The 23,928-nt window shown below is 51.7% G+C and overlaps 11 protein-coding genes across 11 annotated transcripts; 6 read left to right on the top strand and 5 right to left on the bottom strand.

Moving 5' to 3' along the window:
* Nucleotides 1-230: 230 nt before the first annotated feature.
* Nucleotides 231-917, top strand: NUU61_001735 (uncharacterized protein; the record flags this gene model as incomplete). Its single annotated transcript, XM_056652317.1, has 3 exons — nt 231-507; nt 575-679; nt 757-917. The coding sequence occupies 3 exons, from the start codon at nt 231-233 to the stop codon at nt 915-917; spliced, it is 543 nt and encodes a 180-aa protein (XP_056513384.1).
* A 392-nt stretch (nt 918-1,309) lies between these two features.
* On the bottom strand, nt 1,310-1,661 carry NUU61_001734 (uncharacterized protein; the record flags this gene model as incomplete). Its single annotated transcript, XM_056652316.1, has 2 exons — nt 1,310-1,489; nt 1,569-1,661. The coding sequence occupies 2 exons, from the start codon at nt 1,659-1,661 to the stop codon at nt 1,310-1,312; spliced, it is 273 nt and encodes a 90-aa protein (XP_056513383.1).
* Nucleotides 1,662-2,176: 515 nt separating this feature from the next.
* Nucleotides 2,177-3,287, bottom strand: NUU61_001733 (aldo/keto reductase; the record flags this gene model as incomplete). The annotated part of the gene is made up of 3 exons (XM_056652315.1): nt 2,177-2,683; nt 2,756-3,130; nt 3,189-3,287. The coding sequence occupies 3 exons, from the start codon at nt 3,285-3,287 to the stop codon at nt 2,177-2,179; spliced, it is 981 nt and encodes a 326-aa protein (XP_056513382.1).
* Nucleotides 3,288-5,698: 2,411 nt separating this feature from the next.
* Nucleotides 5,699-8,034, top strand: NUU61_001732 (Glycogen synthase; the record flags this gene model as incomplete). The annotated part of the gene is made up of 4 exons (XM_056652314.1): nt 5,699-6,160; nt 6,232-7,594; nt 7,647-7,842; nt 7,896-8,034. 4 exons carry the CDS (start codon nt 5,699-5,701, stop codon nt 8,032-8,034), a joined length of 2,160 nt encoding a protein of 719 aa, XP_056513381.1.
* Nucleotides 8,035-8,974: 940 nt separating this feature from the next.
* On the top strand, nt 8,975-10,231 carry NUU61_001731 (NMT1/THI5 family protein; the record flags this gene model as incomplete). Its single annotated transcript, XM_056652313.1, has 4 exons — nt 8,975-9,009; nt 9,103-9,292; nt 9,347-9,496; nt 9,560-10,231. 4 exons carry the CDS (start codon nt 8,975-8,977, stop codon nt 10,229-10,231), a joined length of 1,047 nt encoding a protein of 348 aa, XP_056513380.1.
* Nucleotides 10,232-10,749: 518 nt separating this feature from the next.
* On the bottom strand, nt 10,750-11,563 carry NUU61_001730 (uncharacterized protein; the record flags this gene model as incomplete). The annotated part of the gene is made up of 3 exons (XM_056652312.1): nt 10,750-10,812; nt 10,876-11,376; nt 11,447-11,563. The coding sequence occupies 3 exons, from the start codon at nt 11,561-11,563 to the stop codon at nt 10,750-10,752; spliced, it is 681 nt and encodes a 226-aa protein (XP_056513379.1).
* Nucleotides 11,564-13,321: 1,758 nt separating this feature from the next.
* NUU61_001729 (inorganic phosphate transporter) lies at nt 13,322-15,064 on the top strand (the record flags this gene model as incomplete). The annotated part of the gene is made up of 1 exon (XM_056652311.1): nt 13,322-15,064. The coding sequence occupies one exon, from the start codon at nt 13,322-13,324 to the stop codon at nt 15,062-15,064; it is 1,743 nt and encodes a 580-aa protein (XP_056513378.1).
* A 266-nt stretch (nt 15,065-15,330) lies between these two features.
* erg20 (bifunctional (2E,6E)-farnesyl diphosphate synthase/dimethylallyltranstransferase) lies at nt 15,331-16,444 on the bottom strand (the record flags this gene model as incomplete). Its single annotated transcript, XM_056652310.1, has 2 exons — nt 15,331-16,254; nt 16,325-16,444. 2 exons carry the CDS (start codon nt 16,442-16,444, stop codon nt 15,331-15,333), a joined length of 1,044 nt encoding a protein of 347 aa, XP_056513377.1.
* A 490-nt stretch (nt 16,445-16,934) lies between these two features.
* Nucleotides 16,935-19,253, top strand: NUU61_001727 (anaphase promoting complex subunit CDC23; the record flags this gene model as incomplete). The annotated part of the gene is made up of 3 exons (XM_056652309.1): nt 16,935-17,819; nt 17,874-18,057; nt 18,127-19,253. The coding sequence occupies 3 exons, from the start codon at nt 16,935-16,937 to the stop codon at nt 19,251-19,253; spliced, it is 2,196 nt and encodes a 731-aa protein (XP_056513376.1).
* A 751-nt stretch (nt 19,254-20,004) lies between these two features.
* Nucleotides 20,005-20,435, top strand: NUU61_001726 (uncharacterized protein; the record flags this gene model as incomplete). Its single annotated transcript, XM_056652308.1, has 2 exons — nt 20,005-20,071; nt 20,131-20,435. 2 exons carry the CDS (start codon nt 20,005-20,007, stop codon nt 20,433-20,435), a joined length of 372 nt encoding a protein of 123 aa, XP_056513375.1.
* Nucleotides 20,436-20,873: 438 nt separating this feature from the next.
* NUU61_001725 (ATP dependent DNA ligase domain protein) lies at nt 20,874-23,879 on the bottom strand (the record flags this gene model as incomplete). The annotated part of the gene is made up of 2 exons (XM_056652307.1): nt 20,874-22,677; nt 22,732-23,879. The coding sequence occupies 2 exons, from the start codon at nt 23,877-23,879 to the stop codon at nt 20,874-20,876; spliced, it is 2,952 nt and encodes a 983-aa protein (XP_056513374.1).
* Between the last annotated feature and the right edge of the window lie 49 nt (nt 23,880-23,928).

Raw genomic sequence — 23,928 nt, 5'->3', positions numbered from 1 at the left:
GACATCGAACCGGCCTTGCTTTCCTGTTTGACCCTGCCATCTATCCGCTGCTAGTAAAAATATCGTGACAATAATTTCTGCGGATATTTCTTGGATGTTTTCGAATTCACATGACGTCATTACTTCCGGCACTTCAGTAAAACTTGGATTGCAATTGTTTCTCCCATTGCACCTCAATTGCCGAGTTTATTCTCCCTTTCAGCTTTCTCTCGTCCTCTAAATAACCCAATATGTCCGAATCGTTCGCCGCGCTCCGCAGCCGCCGTACCGACGAGCTCGCCCGACTCGCCGACGAGCACCTGCAGCACGACCTCCAGCCCGAGGACCGCGAGACTCTCAAAGCCGCCGCCTCTAAAGTCTCTTTGTGGACGACAGTTGGGTCTGCGGTGGGTCTTGGGCTTGGGCTGTTCGCTGCGATCCGGCTCCGAAGTACACGCAAGGCATTTTTCGCAGCCGTGCGCGCGCAGGAGAAGCCTTCTAAGGTGATGTTTGCTGATGGACGGACCGGTATGCCATTTCAGAGCCTCTGTTTTGCTATCTTTTGCTTTGGATAATTTTGATTATCGTGTCCTAGAATCTATCCCCGATCTCACACCGCTGCTGAAGCCCACAGCCCTGGGCGATTTCGCGACATACTTCTTTGCCTCGGCTGGTGGTTTGTTTCTGGGCGGAGAACTTGGTATGAACCTTTCTTTCTCTGGACACTGAGGTCTTCGCTTTCTGGGATATAATGAGACTGATGAGTCTTTTATATAGGGTTTGCTGCGGGAACTGCGAGTGGCAGTCGCAGCATTACGGCTGATCCCGAGAAGCGGAAGAGAATCGAGAATGCCTTTCGAGGGTTCCGTGCCGATATGCTGCGCAGAGAAGCAGATGCGTTGGACAAGGGGGCTAATGTCACGGACAAGATGTTCTAAGATTTTTTCTTTGCTGGAATGTGGGTTGAGGTAATGAAAGGCAATTTATTGCTATCGAGAGACCCGGCTAAGAATATCAATGTACTGAATAGGAGGTCTGTGGAACTATTTCCCCAGAATCCTTATCTATGGGATTGGCTTTTACAAGGAGCCACGAATCACAGCTTCCTGAAGAAAGAAAGAATTGGGCATGCAGAATATTTAGATTAGGGTAGAAGGTAATTCAAAACCCATATCCACAAAACTCCACTAGAACAGTGTACATGAAACGAGATGCGTAGCTCGTGTCAATCCAGACAAGTCATCATCCGAATACCGTGTTCACGCTGAAGTTCTGACGAAAACAACACGTCGAGGTATCGACGCATGGGAGACGAGGGAGGAATATTTTCTTAGTTGACGCCCTGCGCACCAAGACCCTTGTTCTCGCCAAGCGACTTCGGCTCGTGGCCACCCTTGCCGCTACCAGATTTCGTGGGACCAGAGCTCCCTTGTCCGCTGAAGACTTCGCGCTGCGAGCCGGTTTCTTCGGGCAGAGGGGCGGTCTTGTGGGAGCGGCTCAGGTCGGCGTTCTGATATTCATGAGTTAGCAAGGCAATTGCAATTGGACCTCTTTATAGACCAATTCCACGTAATTTTGAGTGTGCGTACCGTTGGGCCAGTGCCGTGGGCCTTGGTTTCGCCTGCCGGAATGGCGTTGTCGCTCTGGGGGACTCCGTTGTCGTAGTCGGCGCCGCGGACCATTGTGACGATATTATAATGCGGGGAAGGTGTTAAGCAAATGTAGTGAGAGATTTTTAGGAATTAAGTGCACACAAAGCTTGCTAGAATAAGAGGAATTGTGCAATTGGGACAGTCAAATACTCGGAAGTATACCAGAACTGGGTTGGGGTGACCGCATCATGAAGTCATGCCGGTGCTCCACCATGATTTCACCCGACTAACTTCCAAGTTCTGCAGTCATAGAACCCATGGAATTTCCAGAGTGTCATTCTGGAGCATTCTTTTGTGATGGGACTTGGATCGTGGCTGGTGATAGGTCGATAAGTCGATCGATGAGATCTTCCGGTATGACTTACATTAGCCCTAACAACCACTGCGTTGTTGCTATGTTTTCATCTGGGTCAAATCGTAGGCAATTTTGGCCACATTATTGCACTGTAAACAAGTAAATACTGTAGATTATACCAGACAGAATAGCTTGTGGAAGTGAAGATGTTTATTGCTAGGACATCCGGCAGGCGTGCCAGCGTCGAATCTTACCAACCGGTAGGCAGCTTGGGAATATACAACTCATCCAGGTGCTTGGCATCTTCATCACTCAGAAAGCCCTCTTCAAACAGCGTTACAGCCTGCGCAGCCTCGTCCACTCTACCAGTGCTGGACAATCCAACAATAGGGTTGACGCCCTTCTTCAAGCACCACGCGATACCGATCTGGGCCATGCTGCAATCCTTAGATTTCGCCATCTCCTCCACTCGGTTGATAATGGCAATGTCCGTGTCTGTAGTCGGGCCGATCATGAATTGCGTATAGACATCGCTCGCCTGACGCACCGTCGGCTGTGCTTTGTACGGGCGCGTCAGAAGGCCACGCGCCAGCGGCGACCAAGGGATCAAGCCGATGCCCGCGTCACGGCAGTACGGGATCATCTCGCGTTCTTCTTCGCGATGCAGAAGCGAATAGTGGTCTTGCATGCTGATGAATTTGTGCCAGCCGTTTTTCTCGGCGATGTGATTCAGGGCTTGGAACTCCCAGGCATTCATCTAGTTCAGGATATCGTCAGCGATTATATGATTCGTGATACATACATAAATTGAAAAGGAAGATCTCCATACCGAGCTTGCGCCGAGATAGCGGACCTTCCCACTTTCCACCACGTCGTTGAGCGCCCGCATGATTTCTTCCCGGGGCGTGTCGCGATCGAGTCGGTGGATCTGGAGAACATCCAGATACGTGCCGAGTCGTTCGAGGCTGGCATCCACGGCGTCAAAGATGTGCTTGCGAGACAGCCCGATGCGGTTCACCATGATGCCGCCGTTGATCCCCATGTAAGCCACTCGCTCCTGCTCTGATAAACCATCCAGATCGCCCGGGTTCGGAATGCCGGCGTAGCATTTGGACAAGATGACCACCCGCTCGCGAGGGATGTTGTACGTCTTGAGAGCTTTGCCCACGATGCGCTCTGACTCGCCGAAGGAATAGACATCAGCCTAGAAGTAAATTTTTAGTTGGAGTTATGAGATGGAATAGGACGACAGGAGTTATTACGGTGTCCCATGTGTTGATGCCTCTGTCGAAAGCATGCTTGAGGACGGGCAGTGCCTGGTCTTCGGGAATTGTCCACTCGTCGGCTGTACCGAAGGACATGGCACCCAAGACCACCTTGGAAATTTTAAGACCTGATTTCCCGAGACTGGATATCAGGTTGTTAGAAGAAAAAAACTGTGTATAGACAAGAGCAGCTCTTACTGGGTGTACGTCATGGCGCCTTTTTGGGCAGGTCGAGTGAGACTGTCCATAATGTTCAGATAGCGAATTCGTTCAGCAGATACTATGAGATATTCTGGTAATAGACAGGCGACTCTCCAGCAGCTTTATATACCCCCGTGCTTCCCTTCTGGCTGAATGGAGCCTCGCAATTCTATAAGGACAGAGCCAGCATCTGATTGGTTAATCTGGAACATGCTCATCTCAGCCATGCATTCGACAGTTCTTATTGGTCAATACATACGCACTACGCCTGATATGGTATGTCAGCCACTGCTTGCTTGTCCATCGATGGCCTACTCAGCCATCGACATCGTTAACTAACTAGTTAACTAGTTACTCCAACCTTGGGAATATCCAGTGATTCTTTAGAAACGACACTTGGTTCTTATGTGTGCTACTGTTTCTACGAAGGCGTTGAGTGAGGAAATCTGATATATTTGAAGTTGCTAAGACTGTCAGAGGGCCTCACAGACATTGAATCGATAGATACAACTCGAGAACAGTCACTATTATGTACAAGCAATACAAAGATATAGCCGAGAGCAAGTGCAACAACAAAATGGCAGATCCTTAGCCCGATCTCAGTGTGCAGTACCAGCTGCACTTTCAAAGATATTGCCCAATAATAGCCGGCTGTACAGCTGACCACAACGATCCAAAAGACGTCTGTATGGAGATTGGAGATAAGCAACCATTTAAAGAAGCAGGTGACTGGATGTTTTGAAGGGCCATGGAGACGGCAGACGATAACGGCAACTCTGGGTGATCGACGAAGTAAAGATTCGGAAGATGAGGCGCAACAGCAGCAATCATTGTAGAAAATCGGGACTGCCCATCCTCAATGCTGCACTGGGATGATGGGTCGGGATTGAGAACTTTCAGCCTCTCCAAATCGAGATCCAATTCGTTCATATGCCCACTTCCTCGGAAGTAGTCCACATCCATCAACGAGGATATGTGGGTATATCGGACCCCATGGTAGTTGGGCGATGAGACACGGGTCTGCACGCATGGAGAATTTGGAGGCGGCGGGGTTGGAGGCTTCTCTCGAGGAGGCTGTATGCTATCCCATAGTTTCTGGAGCACCCGCCAGAGAACCCGTCCGAGATGTTGCGACTTGTTCCATAGCCTCCGTAGGGCTTTCTGTAAAGCGTACCCCAGAGGCGTAACCAGCTGGAGATCGACTCGTCGAGTGAAACTGGGTCGGTCAAATGTTCTTTTGTCTTTGCGTCGATTTGGCATGCCCGCAATGTAGTAGGAGTAGCGGAAGGCATGGCCTTTGGTCGATCGCCCGCTACGTATAAATATTGGGCGGCATCAATACCCCCAAAGCCGGTCGATTTTCTTTCATCATTCCACTGCCCTTGCACCTGAGAACTATGGCACTTGCCGAGTCTCGGGTATCGAGCGCCGACCATGCATGAGTGGAGTAGTTTCAATCACACTTGGACAAAGAGCGTGGATGCAGACAAAGCAATAGTCGGCGCAACCCATTGCCGTCAGGATTCGTGGCCGACCGCATGAAAGGATCTAGTCCAACTGTTTGCGTGTGTAGAGAGGAATGGATATGCTCTGCTGGAGTGGAACTCCCCAAGTGGAGAGCTCGCGGGTGGTGATGTCATCCAGCCAGCTTTCCCCAGACGAAGATCAGGGGCAGCGATGCAGTTTGAAGGCGGAGGTTTACGGTACCTTCCAGTCCTTATCAATCCCGATGATTGTATTTTAGAAAAACCTGCCTTGGTTGTCGTAGAGTAGCCGGGCGTCTGCAGACCAAATGAACCCGACAACCCCAGGCACTCAGGTACCTAGTCTCTAGTTCGCAATAGAGACATTTCACCTCCTTTTTCTTGCTTGAAGTCATTTGACCGGACGCTGGTTTGGGAATGGAAGAGCTTGAGGTCGGAGACGGAGGGTGGTACCGTGTTCCAAGCTGCAGGCCAAAGGCCAACTCGATGCGACACCGGAACTGGCAACGCTTCTTTTTCTTCTCTTCTCTTCTTTCACCCCTTTGCTTTGATGTTTTCTTCACTTCTCATATCTTCCTCTTCCTCTTCTTATCTCTTTGTTCTCATCCTTTGATCCTCTTTGATTTTGCATAATTTCCTCGCCCCAGCCCCCCCCCCCCCCCCCCCCAGAGCTCAAGTGTGAGCAAGCTCCACTCTCCCCGCACAGACCGAGCCGGAGCTCGAGCACCCAACTCCCCCGTGCTTGCTCCCCCTCCTTTGGATTTCTTCTAAAGACCACGAGTTCCTCTCTGACCCCTGAGAGAGCTCTTCTTGCTAGACACCATGGCTGATGAAAATGGTTCTGAGCCGATCAAGCGCGATGTGCGCAACCACATGCTCTTCGAGGTGGCTACGGAGGTGGCCAACCGCGTGGGTGGGATCTACTCGGTTTTGAAATCCAAAGCGCCCGTCACCACCGCCGAGTACGGGGAACGGTATACCCTGATCGGTCCCTTGAGTAAAGCTTCGGCGGCCGTGGAGGTCGAGGAACTCACCCCGGCCAGCCCGGCTATGCGGGAGACCATCCAGTCGATGAACGAGCGCGGCATCGAGATTGTCTACGGTCGCTGGCTCATTGAGGGAGCTCCCCGCGTTCTCCTCATCAACACCGGCACGGGTTACCGATGGTTGGATGAATGGAAGGGCGATCTGTGGAACACGTCCGGCATCCCGTCCCCCGCTGCCGATCATGAGACCAACGAGGCGATCGTCTTTGGATACCTGGTGGCCTGGTTTCTGGGAGAGGTACGTGTGTGGAATTCTTTTTCTCCCAGCAGGGATTTTGTTGTTATGCTCACACTTACGTAAAACTGTAGTATATCGCCCATGAGCGCCGCCGGGCCGTTGTTGCTCATTTCCATGAATGGCTGGCGGGTGTCGCCCTGCCGCTGACCAAGAGGCGACATATGGATCTCACAACCATCTTCACCACCCACGCGACACTCTTGGGTCGGTACCTTTGTGCGGGATCAGTTGACTTCTACAACAACCTCCAACATTTTGATGTGGATGCGGAGGCCGGGAAGCGTGGGATCTACCACCGCTATTGCATCGAGCGAGCGGCCGCCCATAGTGCAGATGTCTTTACCACGGTATCACACATCACTGCCTTTGAGAGCGAGCATTTGCTCAAGCGGAAGCCGGACGGAGTGCTGCCCAATGGGTTGAACGTCAAGAAGTTCTCGGCTATGCACGAGTTCCAGAACCTGCATTCGCAGGCCAAGGAGAAGATAAATGATTTTGTGCGCGGACATTTCTACGGCCAGAATGACTTTGATCTCGACAACACCCTCTATCTCTTCACTTCTGGTCGGTACGAGTTCCGCAACAAGGGTGTCGATATGTTCGTCGAGGGTCTGGCCCGCCTCAACCACCGGCTCAAAGCGAATGGCTCAAATATGACGGTTGTGGCTTTTATCATCATGCCTGCCCAGACCTCGTCTCTTACCGTCGAGTCGCTTAAGGGACAGGCCGTTGTCAAGTCCCTGCGAGACACCATTGAGAACATCGAGAAAGGGATCGGAAGACGCATGTATGAGCGCTGTCTCGCTTGGAAGGAGGGGGACAACATGCCGGACGAGAAGGATCTCATCACTAGTCATGATCGTGTGTTGCTTCGCCGTCGGCTCTTCGCCATGAAGCGGCACAGCCTGCCTCCGATTGTCACACACAACATGATCAATGACTCGGAGGACCCCATATTGAACCAGCTGCGCCGCGTCCAGCTGTTCAATCACGCCTCGGACCGGGTCAAGATTGTATTCCACCCCGAGTTCCTCAACTCCTCCAACCCGGTGTTGCCGCTGGATTATGATGATTTTGTCCGAGGAACGCATTTGGGAGTGTTCCCATCCTACTACGAGCCCTGGGGATACACGCCGGCGGAATGCACGGTTATGGGTGTTCCCAGCATCACTACCAACCTGTCCGGATTTGGGTGTTATATGGAGGAACTGATTGAGAACTCCTCCGACTACGGCATTTATATCGTGGACCGTCGTTCCAAGGGCGTCGATGACTCGGTGAACCAACTGACCGATTTCATGTATCACTTCACGGAAAAGAGCCGCCGTCAACGGATCAACCAGCGGAACCGAACTGAACGGCTGAGTGATCTGCTCGACTGGAAGCGGATGGGACTGGAATACGTCAAGGCCCGTCAGCTGGCGTTGCGGAGAGGTACGATTGCCCTGAGGTGAAGAAAAGGAAACAGATACTGATTCTTCTGTAGCCTATCCCTCGTCCTTTGATGTCTCGGAGGATTACTTCAACTACATCGGAGGCACGGACCAGAAGATCACCCGTCCTCTTTCAGTTCCTGGTTCTCCACGGGACCGCTCTGGCATGATGACCCCCGGTGATTTTGCATCTCTCCAGGAAGGCCGCGAGGGATTGAGCACCGAGGACTACATTGCATGGAAACTGCCGTATGTTTTATTCCCGCCCACGCATGTATCACAGGCGCTAACCCAATTTTCAGTGAGGAGGAGGAGCCGGAAGAACACTTCTATCCGCTCACGTTGCGAACTCGCAAGTCCTCGGACCGTCCACAATCGCCGCTGGACAGCATCGCGCTCAATGGCGGCCGGCAGTCGGAAGGCAGCCCGCAGCAAGAGTAATGTCTATGCTAATACTTGGAGGACCTCTATTGTCCATTTGGGGGCCTGTGTTTACTTTTTTTTTTTTTTTTTTTGCTTCCTATTTTTGCTCTGACTTTGGGTATCCACAGCCTGACGTCACCTGTACTTGTTTCAAGTCGTTGATCTCTTCTCGCATCCATATGCATTCGAAGCCTCTGTTTTCATGCTATATTATATTTGAGGTCATTCGCTATTGTGATCTTATCTAACTGTGAATATTGGATCAATTTCATAAGTTCTGAGAGTGTGTAGTGTGTAACCGGAACAGAGTGTTCCTAGGGTTTGAGCTATGAAGGGCATGGGGATCCCACAGGATTCCACAGTCAACCCGCAAGGCCAATAAGATACGCCGCGGGGGTTTTCGTGCCGGTGAGCTGTTTTCGTGGTCATCATGATGCCCCCCCACTATGGGGTATTTCTACCCCTCCATGTTTTCCGTCTTTTTCCTTTTTCCTTTTTCCTTTCTTCTTTCTTCTTCATACTCTCGACTCTTTGTCTTCCACTTCACTTTCTACTTCCATCTACAACCCAAGTCTTACCATCGGTACGACTCTCCAATGGAGTTGCGCACGTCCTAGACTCAACCCCCTCCTGTGGGAGCCCCTCGGGGTCCCTAGGTTCGGGTTCTCGCTCGGTGATCATCGGGATCAAGGTATTGTACATGGTATAACAGTCACTGCACACGCATGACAGGTGTTCGGCTCGGTCTTCGGACCGGGTCGTTCTGAGATTATACTGTCAAAACTTGATCTAGATAATACTAGCGAAAGGACATGCGTGACTTTGATTGTTCTCCCCTTTGTGTTTCTTGCCCCCTCGTTGTGTCCCGCCGGTTTCTGCTGCGGACTCTGCGAGGGTGCTGGTCTCAGTGATTGCTGACTCGATCCCCAAGTCTTGATAGACCCTTGAACGTGTCACCATGGCTACGGACAAGATCACCTTCTTGACCAACTGGTATGCTAACAGCAACCTGCTAGATTCCTTGTTTTTATTTTGCCTTATTACCATGATATTCTCAATGGATCGTTGCGCTATTCCCTGGACCAGGCTAAGTGTGGTTTCCCAGGCACGCGACCCCGTACCACGCCCCCTCTACCTCGCCCAGTCGCGGGGCTACTTCAAGGATGAAGGCCTGAAGGTGGCTCTGCTGGAGCCCAACGACCCGTCCGATGTGACCGAGATCATCGGCAGCGGCAAGGTCGACATGGGTTTCAAGGCCATGATCCACACCCTGGCGGTGCGTCATTCATCCTTTGGCGTTGGCCCAGAGCATTGCTGATTTTCTATGTAGGCCAAGGCCCGTAACTTCCCGGTCACGTCTATCGGCTCGCTGCTTGACGAGCCCTTCACCGGCGTTGTGTACCTCAAGTCGAGTGGCATCACTGAGGACTTCCGCTCGCTGAAGGGGAAGAAGATTGGCTACGTTGGCGAGTTTGGCAAGGTGAGTTCTGATCTGAAACTCGAGCTATCAAGAACTGTTCTATGATGCTAACCCACCTTTCAGATCCAAATCGACGAGCTCACCAAGTACTACGGCATGTCGACCGACGACTACACCGCGGTGCGCTGCGGCATGAACGTGACCAAGGCGATCATCCGCGGCGACATCGACGCGGGCATCGGCCTGGAGAACGTGCAGATGGTCGAGCTGGCCGAGTGGCTGGCGTCGCAGGGCCGAGACCGCTCCGAGGTGCAGATGCTGCGGATTGACCAGCTGGCCGAGCTGGGCTGCTGCTGCTTCTGCTCGATCCTGTACATTGCCAACGACGAGTTCCTGGCGGCAAACCCGGAGAAGGTGCACAAGTTCATGCGGGCCGTCAAACGCGCCACAGACTACGTGCTGGCCGACCCGGCCACCACGTACGAGGAGTACATCGACGTCAAGCCCATCATGGCCACTCCCGTCAACCGCAAGATCTTCGAGCGCTCGTTCGCCTACTTCAGCCGCGACCTCAAGAACGTCGCCCGTGACTGGGCTAAGGTCACTCGCTACGGCAAGCGTCTTGGTATCCTCGACGAGAGCTTCGAGTCCAACTACACCAACAGCTACCTCTCCTGGACCCTCGATGCGGACTCCACTGATCCCACCGGTGACCAGAAGCGCATGGCTGCGCTGCAGGAGAAGGTTGCTGCCGAGGGTGGCTTCAAGCGTCTTGAGGTCTCGGCTTCTGCTTAAGCTGATCTCTCTCTTTGGGTCGACGCGAGCATGTACTAGGCTTCACTCGTTAGCCTCGTTTCAACTACATGAATGAACATCAGCCATTGGCTCATGCTACGCAACACTAGATTATTTTCTTATCATAAGCATCCTCGAGTAGAACAAGCCAAAGCCAAATTGCTACTAGACCAGAATGTATACCAGTTAGGAGCATGGCGCGAAAGAATTCAGAGCCATCTAAGAACCTGTATCTTAAAAGCAATTTGGACAAGGATCAGCTTCCTTTAGACCCAACTATATCGAAATTTCCATTGAGTTGTAAAGCCTGCACATTCGCATGGATCAGATCTGCTCTAACATCTCTCGACTACTTCTTGTATACTTGGTGCTGCGCAGAAAACGGGGTCGACAAATCAAGATATAGCGGACAATTCCGGCCAGCAATAATCTGGCCTTGGACACAGATGTGCCAGTCTATTCTTGCTTCTATGGAAGATGGGCAAAAGAGAGTAATGCAGCTATTTGCCCGCAAGATTTCAGGAACAGAAAAATACGATAGACTCTTGAAGCTTCCCATCTCCCCTCGCATAGTCGGTTTCCTGCGATAATCGGTTAGAGAGACTGTTGGATGTATTTTTGTTCCTTTTATGGGCCAATCCTACCAGAGTTATTCGCACGCCATCAACCAGGTCCTTGTCATCTTGCAAATGGCGCTTTTGCCACTCGGTGATATGGCCTTCCTCGAGCGTTTCCGCCCGGTCGAAATCCATCCAGACGACTCGTTCGGGGTCGACCGTAATGACCATCACCTTGCGGGGCTTGGGATCTCCGTGAGACACACCGGCATTATGTATTTCCTCTATACCGGACATGAAGTTCTTCATTCGCTGAGGTGTGTAGTTGCTCAGGTCAAGCGATTGCTGATTCGGAATGTACCTTAGGAAGAGGGCACTTGGCAGATAATCATCTTCGAGGAACATCTTTAAGTGAGGCTGACATAGTGCTGGATCAAATTTCCTCATTGAACCCAGATAATAAGGGACAATTCCCCGTTCGCATAAGCCTCGCTCTTTTAGTCGAATGTAGGCCGTTGATTCTAGGACATGGATGTCGAGCTCCCGATCTTGGGGCTCATAGTACTCTGGGGGCCCACGACCGTGATGCTAGATTTCATGGATTTTAGTAATTCGCCTCTATGTTAATTAAATCAGACCCTGATGGATAATCATATACCACTTTCATGACACAAGTCACATCCCGCACGGTGACGAGAAAAACGGCAGAGTATCGGGGTTTGAAAAGCCTTTCCTGTAAATAAATTCCCGATGGGTCAATATCCTTCAACTCCATGATGAATAGGTTTTCTGCAAAGGTTGGGAGGGATCTATGTTGCAGTAATGCAAGAGACAGGAAATCGACGATCCATACTTTAAGTCACGTGACACTAAACTGTTTGATGGGTTTGCTTTCGGGCTCAACAGTACACCACAAAGGATCAGCGTATACCCTTCCATTGTTGGTCCTCGGATTACCCAGTGGGCGCTAACAGCCTATAATTAATATTCTGGGTATTGGGCATTTCTCGAGAAGTAGGATGAAATATCATAATTGCAGGTTGCTCTGCCAGCAGTCCCAGTCACCCCGCCTACCGGGAGGTTTATCCTTTCGCCTGAGGTCCTTAGTTTAGGGTTATAGTCAAAAGGAGGGATGTGATGGTGTCTTACTTGCTTTGCTTTGTTCTTTATCGGGATTTTATTTTGAATTGAGTTTCTTTCATTATCTAGATTGCCCTCATAAGCAGATACCTACACTTACCCATAGTTTTATTCCTCGAGATTAGATTGCTCCTCCCATCTGGCACATACACATAAGGAGGACATCGGTGCCGGATCTCTCCTGACCGAGAAAGAAAAAGGCACAGAATAATATAGCAGTATTCCAAAAATTTCTTTTCCAAGTTTCACTTGACTGATTTAATCCGACTTAGACTTGAGTCCTCCCACCGCAGTCGCCATCATGTCAAAACTACCCCCGTCACATTCACTGGAATGTATACATCTTGCTAGAGATGAGTAGCTATGGGTAAAAGTCTCGGCTCGTACCGAAGAATTCGAAGTGTCCCCTTGTAACCGTAGACAAATCCAATTTGTGTCGGATGCACGGATTCCCGCGGCAGACATTGTCATACCGGTGGCTAAAGGAACCTATGAAAGGTCTGATAAACCTAGAAACTACATTCATTACCTCACCACGCTTACCAGATCCCCATCGCAGGTTTCCCTCTCACACAGTGACAGGCAAGTACGACAAGGTCAAGGACACACAACGCGATGGCAAAAGGGGACTAAGAATGCCTCTTCAGAAACAGTGTTCCGGATCGAGCAGATAATGACTTCGAGGTATCCTGGGTGGTGTTGCCATAGACCTACAAGTTTTTCCCATTGCAATAGTTTAGGGCTCGCTCTATTGTCCCCGGCACATACAAGAAGCAATACCACTCGCAGACAAGGTAGGACATTCCATTATCGTTGCCATGGATTCTTATAAACCAAAATTCAAAGGTGAACAAAGTGAGTCTTTTTTTTCCCAGACGCCAAGCGCCGTGCGCGGCAGTGCCCTTCGCCGAGATGCCCAGACGTCTCGGCATACTCGGCGCCCAGTTCCCACCAGCAACAAGCTCCATCCTTCGTCAATGGCAGTCCGCGAGCCAGGAACGTGCTCCTTTGTGACTTTCCATTGGATGCTATTCTTTGACATCTTCCAGCGTCCTCCAACCTCAACACAGAGTCTCCGCTCCGGGCGTCGCCCCCCAAGCCTTGGCATTCAAGAGCCGCTCGCATTCGGTGCTGGGCGGAATCCTCACCAGAACAAAGTCTTTGACCAATGAGTGCCGGAGCATCAGTGCACGCTGTCCATGACGGGTCGATGATGGGTTCGCCAGAGTATCAGCGAACTGTGGTCATCGGATCGAGTCCTGCCCTTGGCGATGGCGGCAAGATATACTTAAGGCAAAACTGGGCACGCGACAGAACCTCGCAATAACCCTTTTATTTTCTTCTCTTTATTGTGAGCTGTCGCGTGGTTGAGCGTGTCAAGTCGTTCTTCATCATGCCACCAATAGCCACTGCCAAATATGACTGGATTCTGGCTCTGACCACTATCGCCTTCGTGTTCAGCGCCTTCGGAAACGGGGCCAACGATGTCGCCAACTCCTATGCCACTTCCATTGCGGCTCGGACGCTGAACATGGCCACGGCCGGTGTACTTGCCATCATCACTGAGTTCATCGGTGCCGTGGCCATGGGTGCTCGGGTTACCGACACCATCAAGAACGGTATCATCGGCATCGACCGGTTCGAAGGCAAGCCCGGTGCGCTCATGCTCGGCATGGGATGTGCCGAAGTTGGCAGTGCGGCATGGCTGATATTCTCTACCCATGTGGGATTCCCCGTCTCAACCACGCAGACTGTTGTCGGTGCCCTCATCGGTGTGGGCTTTGCTTCCCAAGCTTCCATCACTTGGGCCTGGGAAGATGGCAGTGTCTCTCAGGTGGCGGCCTCCTGGGGTATTGCACCACTAATTGCTGCCGGGTTCTCGGCCGTCATCTTTGGTACCCTCAAGTATAGTGTCCTCGAGCGCACTGACTCGTTCAAATGGGCCATGCGCATGATTCCCTTCTACCTCGCCGGCACGGGAGCCATCCTCGCGCTGTTCATTGTCATTGAAGCGCCGACGGCGCCCTCGCTTGAAGAGTTTGGTGCTGGAAAGGCCGTCGGCATCATCCTGGGTGTCTTTGTCGGTTGCCTTCTCATCGCCTATGCCTTCTTCATGCCGTACTTCCAGCGTCGTCTGATCAAAGAGGATGGCCGCATCAAGTTCTACCATATCCCCCTCGGTCCCCTGCTGCTGAAAGATAACCCTCCCCTCTACTACCCTGGAAAGGGCGACGGTGTCGTGGTCTCGTACTACGAAGATGCCTACGGCAAAGTCCAAGCAGGCCAAAAGGACGCCGCCAAACAGGAAACCTCCGCCGACGCCGCCGCCATCCTCCCCTCCCCAGAGATCACCGCCCTCCAAAAGAGCTCCGAGCAGCCGGGCAACGATATTGAAAAGAACATCGACTCGGCGCAGTCGACGCCGGAGATCAAGCCGCGCAAGAAGCACGTCGGACCCACCGAACGGTTCATCGACCCTGTCCGCGAGCTGTCGTGGGTGAACCCCCACAAGGCCTGGGGATACATCAAATGGATTCTTCTGCAAGGCGTGACCCGCGACGTCGTGACGCACGACTCGCCCGCCCTGCGCGCCATCCACGCCCGCGCCCACCGCTACGACGACCGTGTCGAGCACCTCTGGACCTACTGCCAGGTGGTCTCGGCCATGATGATGTCCATCGCGCACGGCTCCAACGACGTTGCCAACGCCGTGGGCCCCTGGGCTGCCGTCTACAGCACCTACAATGCTGGCGTCGTCGAGACCGAGGCCCCCACGCCCATCTGGTTTCTCGTCGTTGCCGGTCTGTTGCTTGGTCTGGGGTTCTGGTTCTATGGATACAACATCGTGCGTGCAATGGGCAACAAAATTACCCAGATGTCGCCTACCCGCGGCTTCAGTGTTGAGCTGGGTGCTGCCATCACGGTTCTCTTGGCTTCACGGTTGGGCTTGCCTGTCTCGACTACCCAGTGCTTGACGGGTGCTTCTATGGGTGTTGCGCTCATGAACTATGACCTCGGCGCCGTGAACTGGAGACAGCTGTGCTGGATCTTTGGCGGATGGGTTTTGACGCTGCCTTGTGCGGGTCTGATTGCGGGATTGATATGCTTGATGGCCTTGAACACGCCTCACCTTTAGACTGGGTTTTTGTGTATATAGGCTTGTCCCAGCAGTGTAGGTATTTGAATTTGAATTCATGATCGATCTCATGACAGAGTTTGTATCAAAAATGAGAAGTTTGCACTGTGCAATTTCTATATGAGTTTCATCTGAGAAATAAATAAGTGAATCATCGCTGGACATATTCAGTATCACATAGTGTGGTGTTCAAGTCATCGTCATGTTGCATTAATCGAAGCGACGGGTATTTATTTTCGCACTCCCAGACACCATCAGCTCATCGCTTATTTGGTGCGCTTGTAGATCTTGGCCAGGAATGCCTCAAAGACCTCCTTCTTCAGGCCCTTGGACTCATCCACGGCAGCGATCTTCGTACGCAGCTCCCCAACCACCTTCTCTTCGTACTCCTTGTAAAGCTTCTCGAGCTCGAGCTCGTTGAAGATAGCCTTAACCTTGGCCTCCTGCTCCTTGTCCTTGCGTCCGTAGGCGGCGTTCAGCACCTGGCGCTGCTCTGGGGTGCAACGCTGGATGGCCTGGTTGATGAGCCACGAACACTTGTTGTCCTGGATATCGGTGCCGATCTTGCCGATGACCGAAGGATCCCCAAAGTTGTCCAGGTAGTCGTCCTGGATCTGGAAGTACTGGCCCAGTGGGATGAGGATGTCATGCGCCTGCTTAAGGTTCTCAGGGCTGGCCACTTGCAAGTAGTGCAGGGCCAGTGCGACAGGCAGGTAGAAACTGTAATAGGCCGTCTTGTAGGTGACGATGAACATGTACTTCTCCAGAGAGAAATTGTCAAGGTTGACGTTGTCCTCGGGGGCGGTGATCAGGTCACACAGCTGGCCCAGCTCCGTCTGCCAGGCGGTCTCGTGGAAAAGCTCCACCAGGTCAATATAGGCCGGGTGCGAGCGGAACCTTTGTTTCAGGACAATATAGATTGCCGACTCCAGCATGAAGGCATCGTTGATGGCGATCAACCCCACGCCCTCTTGGCGGTACCAGCAGGGTTGGCCACGGCGAGTGATCGAACCGTCCATAATATCGTCGCTAACCAGGAAGAATGCCTGGAGCAATTCAGTGAACCAGCCCAGAATACTGAGGTGCTCGAACTGCTCGTCGGTCAGGGGCTGCTTTAGGAGCGCCAGGCCGGTGTCGGGCACCGAGAGCCCACGGTTAAGCTTCCCACCGGGGACATTCACATTGAGGGACTGTTTGCAGAGGAGAAACCACATCAGCAATCTAATTGCACCATATCTTCAATTGAAAGGCACCGCCCACCTTTTCCAACCACTCGAGCGCATTGGCGGGAAGGTTGTACCGCTTTGCGTGGGCCAGAATGTCCTGGGCCAAGGAGGGGAAGACCGCCTCGAAGTCGGCGCGTTTGGTAGTAGAAGCCATGAAGGGAATGAAGCGAATTGAGCGGGGAGACAAAGAAGAGAGCAAAAGGGGAAGAATCGCAAAATAAGGGCTCTTTCCCCGCGAAGGGAGCGTTTGACATGTTTGTGCTGTTTGTGCTGTTTGTTTGGATAAGAGGGCAACGGCGACTCGCGCGCCTCATGTTTATTGCGATTTCTGGCATCCGTGGGGCTTTTGATTGGGTTTTTTGAATTCGGCGGTTATTACAATCTTATCCTTCTTCGTGTAACCCTGCTACGCTCGAGTCTCTACAATTCGCATCCTAGGCGCATCAATTCCGAAACCTTTTCAGCACCAACACGATTGCGCGTGTCAACTAAAGCGAACTGCTGGTTTCTGAGCTGAGGCAAACCTCCATGGCCAAGATTCGTGGTTGGTAAATTCTAGTAATCCGCGATCATTTGGATTGCGGCCTCAGCTGTTCCATGGGATCTCCATCCCCGAGCTCTCTTCATTACTTCTATGTGCCAGAATGTCCATGATGGAATTCAACGACGACAGTATCAGAGAGCTGAAGTTCCGGCTCGAGGACGCCGCCATTAAATGCTCCGAGCGGTGCCTCTACCAATCGTCCAAATGGTCTGTCCGTGATAGCTCTGTTTCAACTGTTGAAGAAGGACTGACAAAAATCGTGACTCCCAGGGCGGCAGAAATGCTCGATTCTCTCCTACCACTCGACAATGAAGATACTGACCTTGGCTCTCCTATGGATATGACGGATCCGCCTTTGCCACCAGTCAATCCATACCTCGGCCCTCAAGATCCCGCAGAAGCCGCTCTCGAGGCCCAGGAAGCGCACAAGTACCTGCTAGCCAAGTCCTACTTTGATACCCGCGAATATGACCGCTGCGCCGCCGTGTTTCTCCCACCCAAGATACCCCTCGTTCCTCTCTCCGTCACCTCGCCCAACTCGAAGCCGAAGCCGCCTCGACCCTCGCATAAGGGAAAGGACAAGTCCTCTCCATTCCAAGGCTCCAAGGTCAACGCCCCTCGAAACCCATACCCGAAGCTTAGCCAAAAGTCTCTATTTCTCGCTCTGTATGCCAAGTACCTCGCCGGGGAAAAGCGCAAAGATGAGGAGACAGAGATGGTACTGGGCCCCGCCGATGGTGGGATGGCCGTCAATAAAGAACTGCAAGACCTGGCTCATGGGTTGGAGGGATGGTTGGTGGAACGACGTGCACAAGGGCTGGAGGCTCGAGGACAGGGCTGGCTGGAATATCTCTATGCTGTTGTCTTGCTGAAGGGACGGAACGACAAGCTGGCTAAGAAATGGCTCGTCCAAAGTGTGCACCAGAACCCGTTCCATTGGGGCGCGTGGCAGGAATTGAATGATCTTCTGTCCAGCACTGAAGATGTGAGTCGTCTTTCTTGGGTGGATTCTGTTCGTGAACGCTGATCGTCATCGCAGTTGAAAGAAATCATCGACCACCTGCCGCACAACATTGTTACCTTGATCTTTCACGTTTTCTGCAGTCAGGAGCTATATCAAGCTACTGAAGAAACCTATCGAGATCTAACCGAGCTTGAGGCTATTTTTCCTACCAGTGCCTTTCTCAAGACCCAGCGTGCTCTGCTCTACTATCATTCGAAAGGTAAGCCCATATCATGAAATGCGAATGTCCATATCTATGTGGCTCTTTCTAAGCGCAGGCCATGTACAGATTTCGAGGAGGCATCCCACATATTCAACGAAATTCTCACTACATCGCCCCATCGCCTGGACAGTCTCGACCACTACTCCAACATTCTGTACGTGATGGGCTCGCGGCCACAACTCGCTTTTGTGGCCCAGATTGCAACTGCCACCGATAAATTCCGCCCGGAAACTTGCTGCGTCGTAGGCAACTATTACTCACTCAAATCCGAGCATGAAAAGGCCGTCATGTACTTCCGACGCGCTTTGACCCTCGACCGCAACTTCCTGTCTGCTTGGACCCTAATGGGCCATGAGTACATTGAGATGAAGAACACACACACCGCTATCGAGTCTTACCGCCGTGCTGTCGATGTCAACCGCAAGGACTACCGCGCCTGGTACGGTCTCGGGCAGGCCTATGAAGTCCTGGACATGTCCTTCTACGCTCTCTTCTACTATCAGCATGCGGCAACTCTTCGTCCATACGACCCGAAAATGTGGCAGGCTGTCGGGTCTTGTTATGCGAAAATGGGCCGCCCCGAGCAAAGTATCCAGGCCCTCAAGCGTGCTCTTGTGGCCGGCTCATACTACACCGACGATGGCGCCTCACAGTCTGGTGCCGCCGCAAGTCCTGGCCCAGGGACTCGCAAGGTGCTTGACCCAGAAACGCTGCACCAGATCGCGACTCTTTATGAGCGTCTCGATGACGAAGAGGAAGCCGCTGCTTATATGGAGCTCACGCTTCAACAAGAAACGGGTGGCGCTCCAATCGCCGATCAAGACCAATCCGACGATGAGGACCAGTACTCGTCTGCTTCGGAACACGCAGCCCACAGCGATCTCGACGCTGAGCACTCTGACGATGATGCCGCCGGCATGCCTTCGCGTGCGCGTCGTCGCCGTCGGCCTCGCGTCAGCGCCTCATCCGCCATGCAGGATGACAGCTCTACCGCTGGCGACACGTGGAATGGCACTGGGCCCACGGCGACTACATCTAAGGCTCGCCTCTGGCTGGCACAATACGCCCTACGGAACGGCGACCTTGATCGCGCAGACCAGCTAGCGGGCGAATTATGTCAGGATGGAATTGAGGTGGAGGAGGCCAAGGCTTTAATGAGGGATGTTCGTGCGCGAAGAGAGGGGGCTGCTTAGGCAATTCGGCAAACTTGCCCACGTAGATCTACTTGGGCTTAGAGGATGATCTTTTCATTGCATTGCCTGTCATGATAGCGTGGCGTTCAGTCTTCGTACTGGTTGATCAAAATCTACATAGCTATGCTTTGCATTGGCTTAAATGGGATCATGTCAGTCTTCGTAGATATTTCCAAGCTATCTAGGTAGGGGCTCTATCCCGCTGTGGTATATTTCATTTGAGGTGCGTATCTCAAGTCGGCATGAGAGACAGATATACGTAGGGGGCAGGCTGAGTAGATAGAAAGTAGGAAACTATTGAGTAATCGCTGTCTATATTGGCATGTTTCAGATCGTGCTGGCAGTGGGTCATATACTCCCTGCAGCCTTTGAGCCCTATCAGAATGCCCAGCTGGCAACCCCCCCCGGCGCACGGCAGAGCATCCGACCTGAAGATTCTTTTACGACCTTGTTAATTATAGTACTGGGCTGTGTGAGACCAAGAGATCGCAATTTCTTGTCAGGAGGCTGTGATCGAGAAAACCTCTTAGGTGCGTATACCTCTCAGCTTTGTCGATACTTGCCCAATTTGGTAGTTGAAATGTACGGGCAGTTCAAGAACTTGGAAGAACCAACGTATTAACTAGAAGGCCAGATTGAAAATAAACCAGCAGCGATGGGGTACAAAGGGCAGCAAATATCCTTCGCCTATTAACTTCCTTTCCAACAATTCAGACTCATCACTCTTGCTCCAATTTTCTACTTCGCCAATATGAAGTTCGATCTGGGTTTTGTCTTGCTTGCAATCACGACTGTGTCCATGGCTGCTAGCATTCCTGGTGGGTGATTCATGGATCAAATTCGCTCCAAATTCGCCCCTAGCTCATCACCTTGCTAGATACCAACTCTACTACCCTCCAGAAGAGAGGATCCACCTCCCCTGGTTGCGCTGAGCCCGATGACCACGGCAACAGATATCGCTGGGCTTCTTGCACCAAGGATTTTCTGTCCAAGTCCGGCACGCCCAACACAGACGAGTACACTGAAGGGGGCTACTGGTGCTGGCTCAGCTGGCAGGGAAATCAGCGTACGGCATGCAACGATGGAAACGCTGGTCCATTACAGGACGACGTTCTTTGCCTTGGACACAGTCTTGATGTTAAGAATACCGTCCAGAACATGCACGGAGGCTGCACACAGTGATTGTTCTATTGGTTCCTCAATCACTATATAGACTGCTTTTGGTGCCTCTTGCATGAATATATTGCAGCGGTGGATTTGGCTAAACCTCTGGTCTTTCTACCCCTTGTCTGTCGCGTATTTTCTATTTTCTAGGTTATGAACCCTGGGTTTATCCCACATTCCTTCACTATATCCTTATCACAATGTTATGCTGTCTCGTTCTTATTTGCCAAACTGCCTTCAAGAGAAACCCCGTTCAACATCTAGAGAAATTCTTGGTATTTGTTTAGCATTTAGTAACTAAGGCGTAGTCCAAGGGAAAGGTGGATGAAGCGGTAAAAGATGGACCAGTTTTGTTGGAAAGCAAGAAATGATTTGACAGTAGCTATCAACATCATATCAGGGAGCGAGCGTTGAATGACGCGCCGACAGAAGATCAAGACATCACTCTCATCAAATTTAAGCTGGCTCAATCACAGTATGCTCGCACAACCAAGTGAAATCTGTTTTGTCGAAGCTGATCCTGATACCGGAGGGTCTCTGTCGATCAAAGCCCGCATGCCCCATGTCGATGTGGGTCTGAGACCCACGATGCGGCCCCGACGTGGCATTCAAGGGCGTTACCAAGTTCCAGATCAGACAGGCGTAAAAGTATTCAAGCCCAATAATTGACCAAGTCTCGAGGAAAGAACGCTGACAATGAGCAGCGCGTATTTCTCGACCCAACAATCTTGTATCCAAAAAGAATATTTTCCCCTTGGGGTGGAGAAAGGATGCGTTGCCGTCAAGGGCTGAAGCGAGAACAACCCCGATCTTGTTGATTTCTGGCCCGAGGGCCGTTTTCTGAGGATCAATAATGATTATACCAAGACTTGTATCCTGGAATATGGTCTCTGTGCCAGACTCTAAACTCCGAAGAAACTCATACAAACTTGAAACATTTTCATCGCCCGGGGAAGTCTTAGGTGTGTATATAGAAATTGGTCTTGGAGAGCAAAGTGATTTTCTCTGCGTCGCCAATTCCGATACTGCGTGACTCTCCTGTTTGGACGGCTCCAGAGGGTGCCCTTGGTGCATCGAGATGAGACTCGTTGCTCGCATAGAACTCGATAAGCTCGATGGCCCTATTTTCGCAGGGAGCTTGGTCGGTTGAGGCCCACGTGCTTTCTCAGAATTGTGGGACCCAATTCTGGATTCTTTCTGTCTGCATCTGTGCGATGTCAAGTTGTCGTTCTCGGCCAAGACATGATGGTCACAGTCATTGATGTCATTGATCGAGGCAGCCGAAGCCCGCGACGACGAAGACTCCAAGTCTGACTTTTCACTGGAGTAGCACGTGGATGATGGACTTTGTGATCTCACAATATAATGATTCACCCCATTCCCAACTTTGAGACGTTTAGTCCACTGAGCCCGTTCCTGGGAAAGGTCTTCCACGGGCACATCGCGAGCATTTTCCGCGAGAAGCTGTAGTTCACGGAGAGACGCGGCATCCTTGAAAGTCCTGTCCGTGTGGACCTTCACAATACGGGGAAACCGGAGGGTGAAGTACCTTGCACCAGATGGCTTTTCGAATCCACTACCAAGCATTTCCACAACAAACGGCTTTTTGAAGAGAACAGTTGCATGAGAAAGGCGCTCGTGTCCGTATTCCACGTTGAACCCACAAGTCTCAGGACCGCAGGCATTAAATTCTCCGAATTGATTGAGGGCTTGTAAAATGCGTGTGTTCATGCAAGGCCGGTTAATGACATCCACCACTCGGAAGCGAGGCGTGGCCTCGAATTGCACCACTTGTTCTTTGTTAAGAAGACAACCGACGAAGTAATGCGTCCAAAGCACTTTTCTGACCTGCGATAGAGCGGTCGCATCTTGTGAATCGTAGCTTGCCCCAATCAAGGCAAGGTCCACTGTGTCTCCAAGTCCCGGGATATAGTCCTTTTTCAGTTTGATCCATCGGCCAAAGGCATTGTCTACTCCAGGGGAATATATGGGAAAATAGGGCTCGTCACAGCCCTTAAGAACATAGCCTTCCCATCGCTGAGCGATGGCCCTGGCAAAACTGACTTCTAATCGGTGTTGGCTGTTTGGTAGAGTGAAGTCCAGAATCTCTTGTTCAGCGATGGCAGCCTGGCCAGGAATTGGATGCACTGTATCTTGTAATAGCAGTCGTCTTTGTCGATGTGGCTTTTTCAGACAGACATCATCATCTAAGAGAAGGATATCGAAGAGGACGATCATCAAGTGCTCATATGGTTGGGGACTGCTCCCATCAGCAAATGAGAGAAGGAAGATTCATAGTACAGGATATACTCACGGAGAATCGTTCTCAATGCCAATGAAGGTTCCAGAGCGAGGAAGAAACTTGCGAAGTTTATGGAAATCTGCCACTTTGCTATGCTTGTCGCTCCACACGAGCAGTTCCCCCTCAACAATGCAGCGGCGCATGAACTTGCATTGGGGGCTTCGAATTTGGAGCGATTCCTCCACCACTGGGATAATACCCAATCTGTCTGCAGTGGAATCCTTGCCGCTCTTGGAAAAGATTTGTATGGGGGTATTCCTGTTGCTGAGATCAACATGCACCTGGCAATACTCGCCATCGTATTTTCTTTCGATGCTCATGCGGCGGCCCTTGGCCATCTGATAACAGTGCTTGACACTTCGAGCCTTGAAGTATTCGGGCCGCCCAATTTTAATACCCGTCCGCGGACGCAAGTAATCCAGAGCGATGGCACTCAAATTCGCAGCTAGTTTCGGGTCTGGATGGGGCGGAAAGTGATTCATAGGCTCAGAGACGAGCATATCCAATGCCCCCTCGAAGGAATCTTGAAATTGAAGGAGATGAGGCAGCAGGAAGTGGAATTGTTTCAGGGTATACGGTTGCGGTAAAACGACAGGAGAATAACTCTTCAGAATCATGCGGGTGAGCCATTTAGCGTCCCGGCTTCTCAGTCGACGGTACAGGGGTGCAAGTGTCTCTTCCACGTCAACAGCGGTATGCTGGCGGCGAACACGGGGACCGGAGAAGCGACATCGAGACGCGATCATGGTCAGGGCATGATCGATGTCCTCCACCAAGATCTCTTGGCCTGCGGGTATGTGATTCTCGGCTTGTCGCATGATATCCTCTACGCACTGCCCGAGATCTGGACCTGGTGTGCGCCAGCGATCCAGCTCTGAGAACCGAGACGACCCCAGGCATAGACAGCGTCCGATCACTCGTGCCAGTGACGTGGCCTGCAGCCAATAGACACGATCGGTTCGTTTCTCGGGGAACATGCATGACAGCAGGGCGAGCCTGTCTGTATCAGCGTGATGGATGTGCCGTTCATGCCGGGCAAACCATTGAGCGAAGGTCCGAGTATCCGGATCGGTGGTTTTGGCTGCAGTTGACGCTTTGACGATTGTGTTGTGTTCCAGGCTGGAGAGCAGATCACACAGAAAGGAAAAGTTGAATCCCATAGGGCGAGAACTCTCACATGTCTATGCCGTAGAAAAACCCGAGTCGATG

Source organism: Penicillium alfredii, assembly GCF_028826965.1.
Source record: "Penicillium alfredii strain IBT 34128 chromosome Unknown utg000004l_segment0_segment0, whole genome shotgun sequence".
NCBI classification, from domain to species: Eukaryota; Fungi; Ascomycota; class Eurotiomycetes; order Eurotiales; family Aspergillaceae; genus Penicillium; species Penicillium alfredii.
Note: the sequence above shows the minus strand (reverse complement) of the source record. Positions and strands in the feature narration are given on the sequence as shown.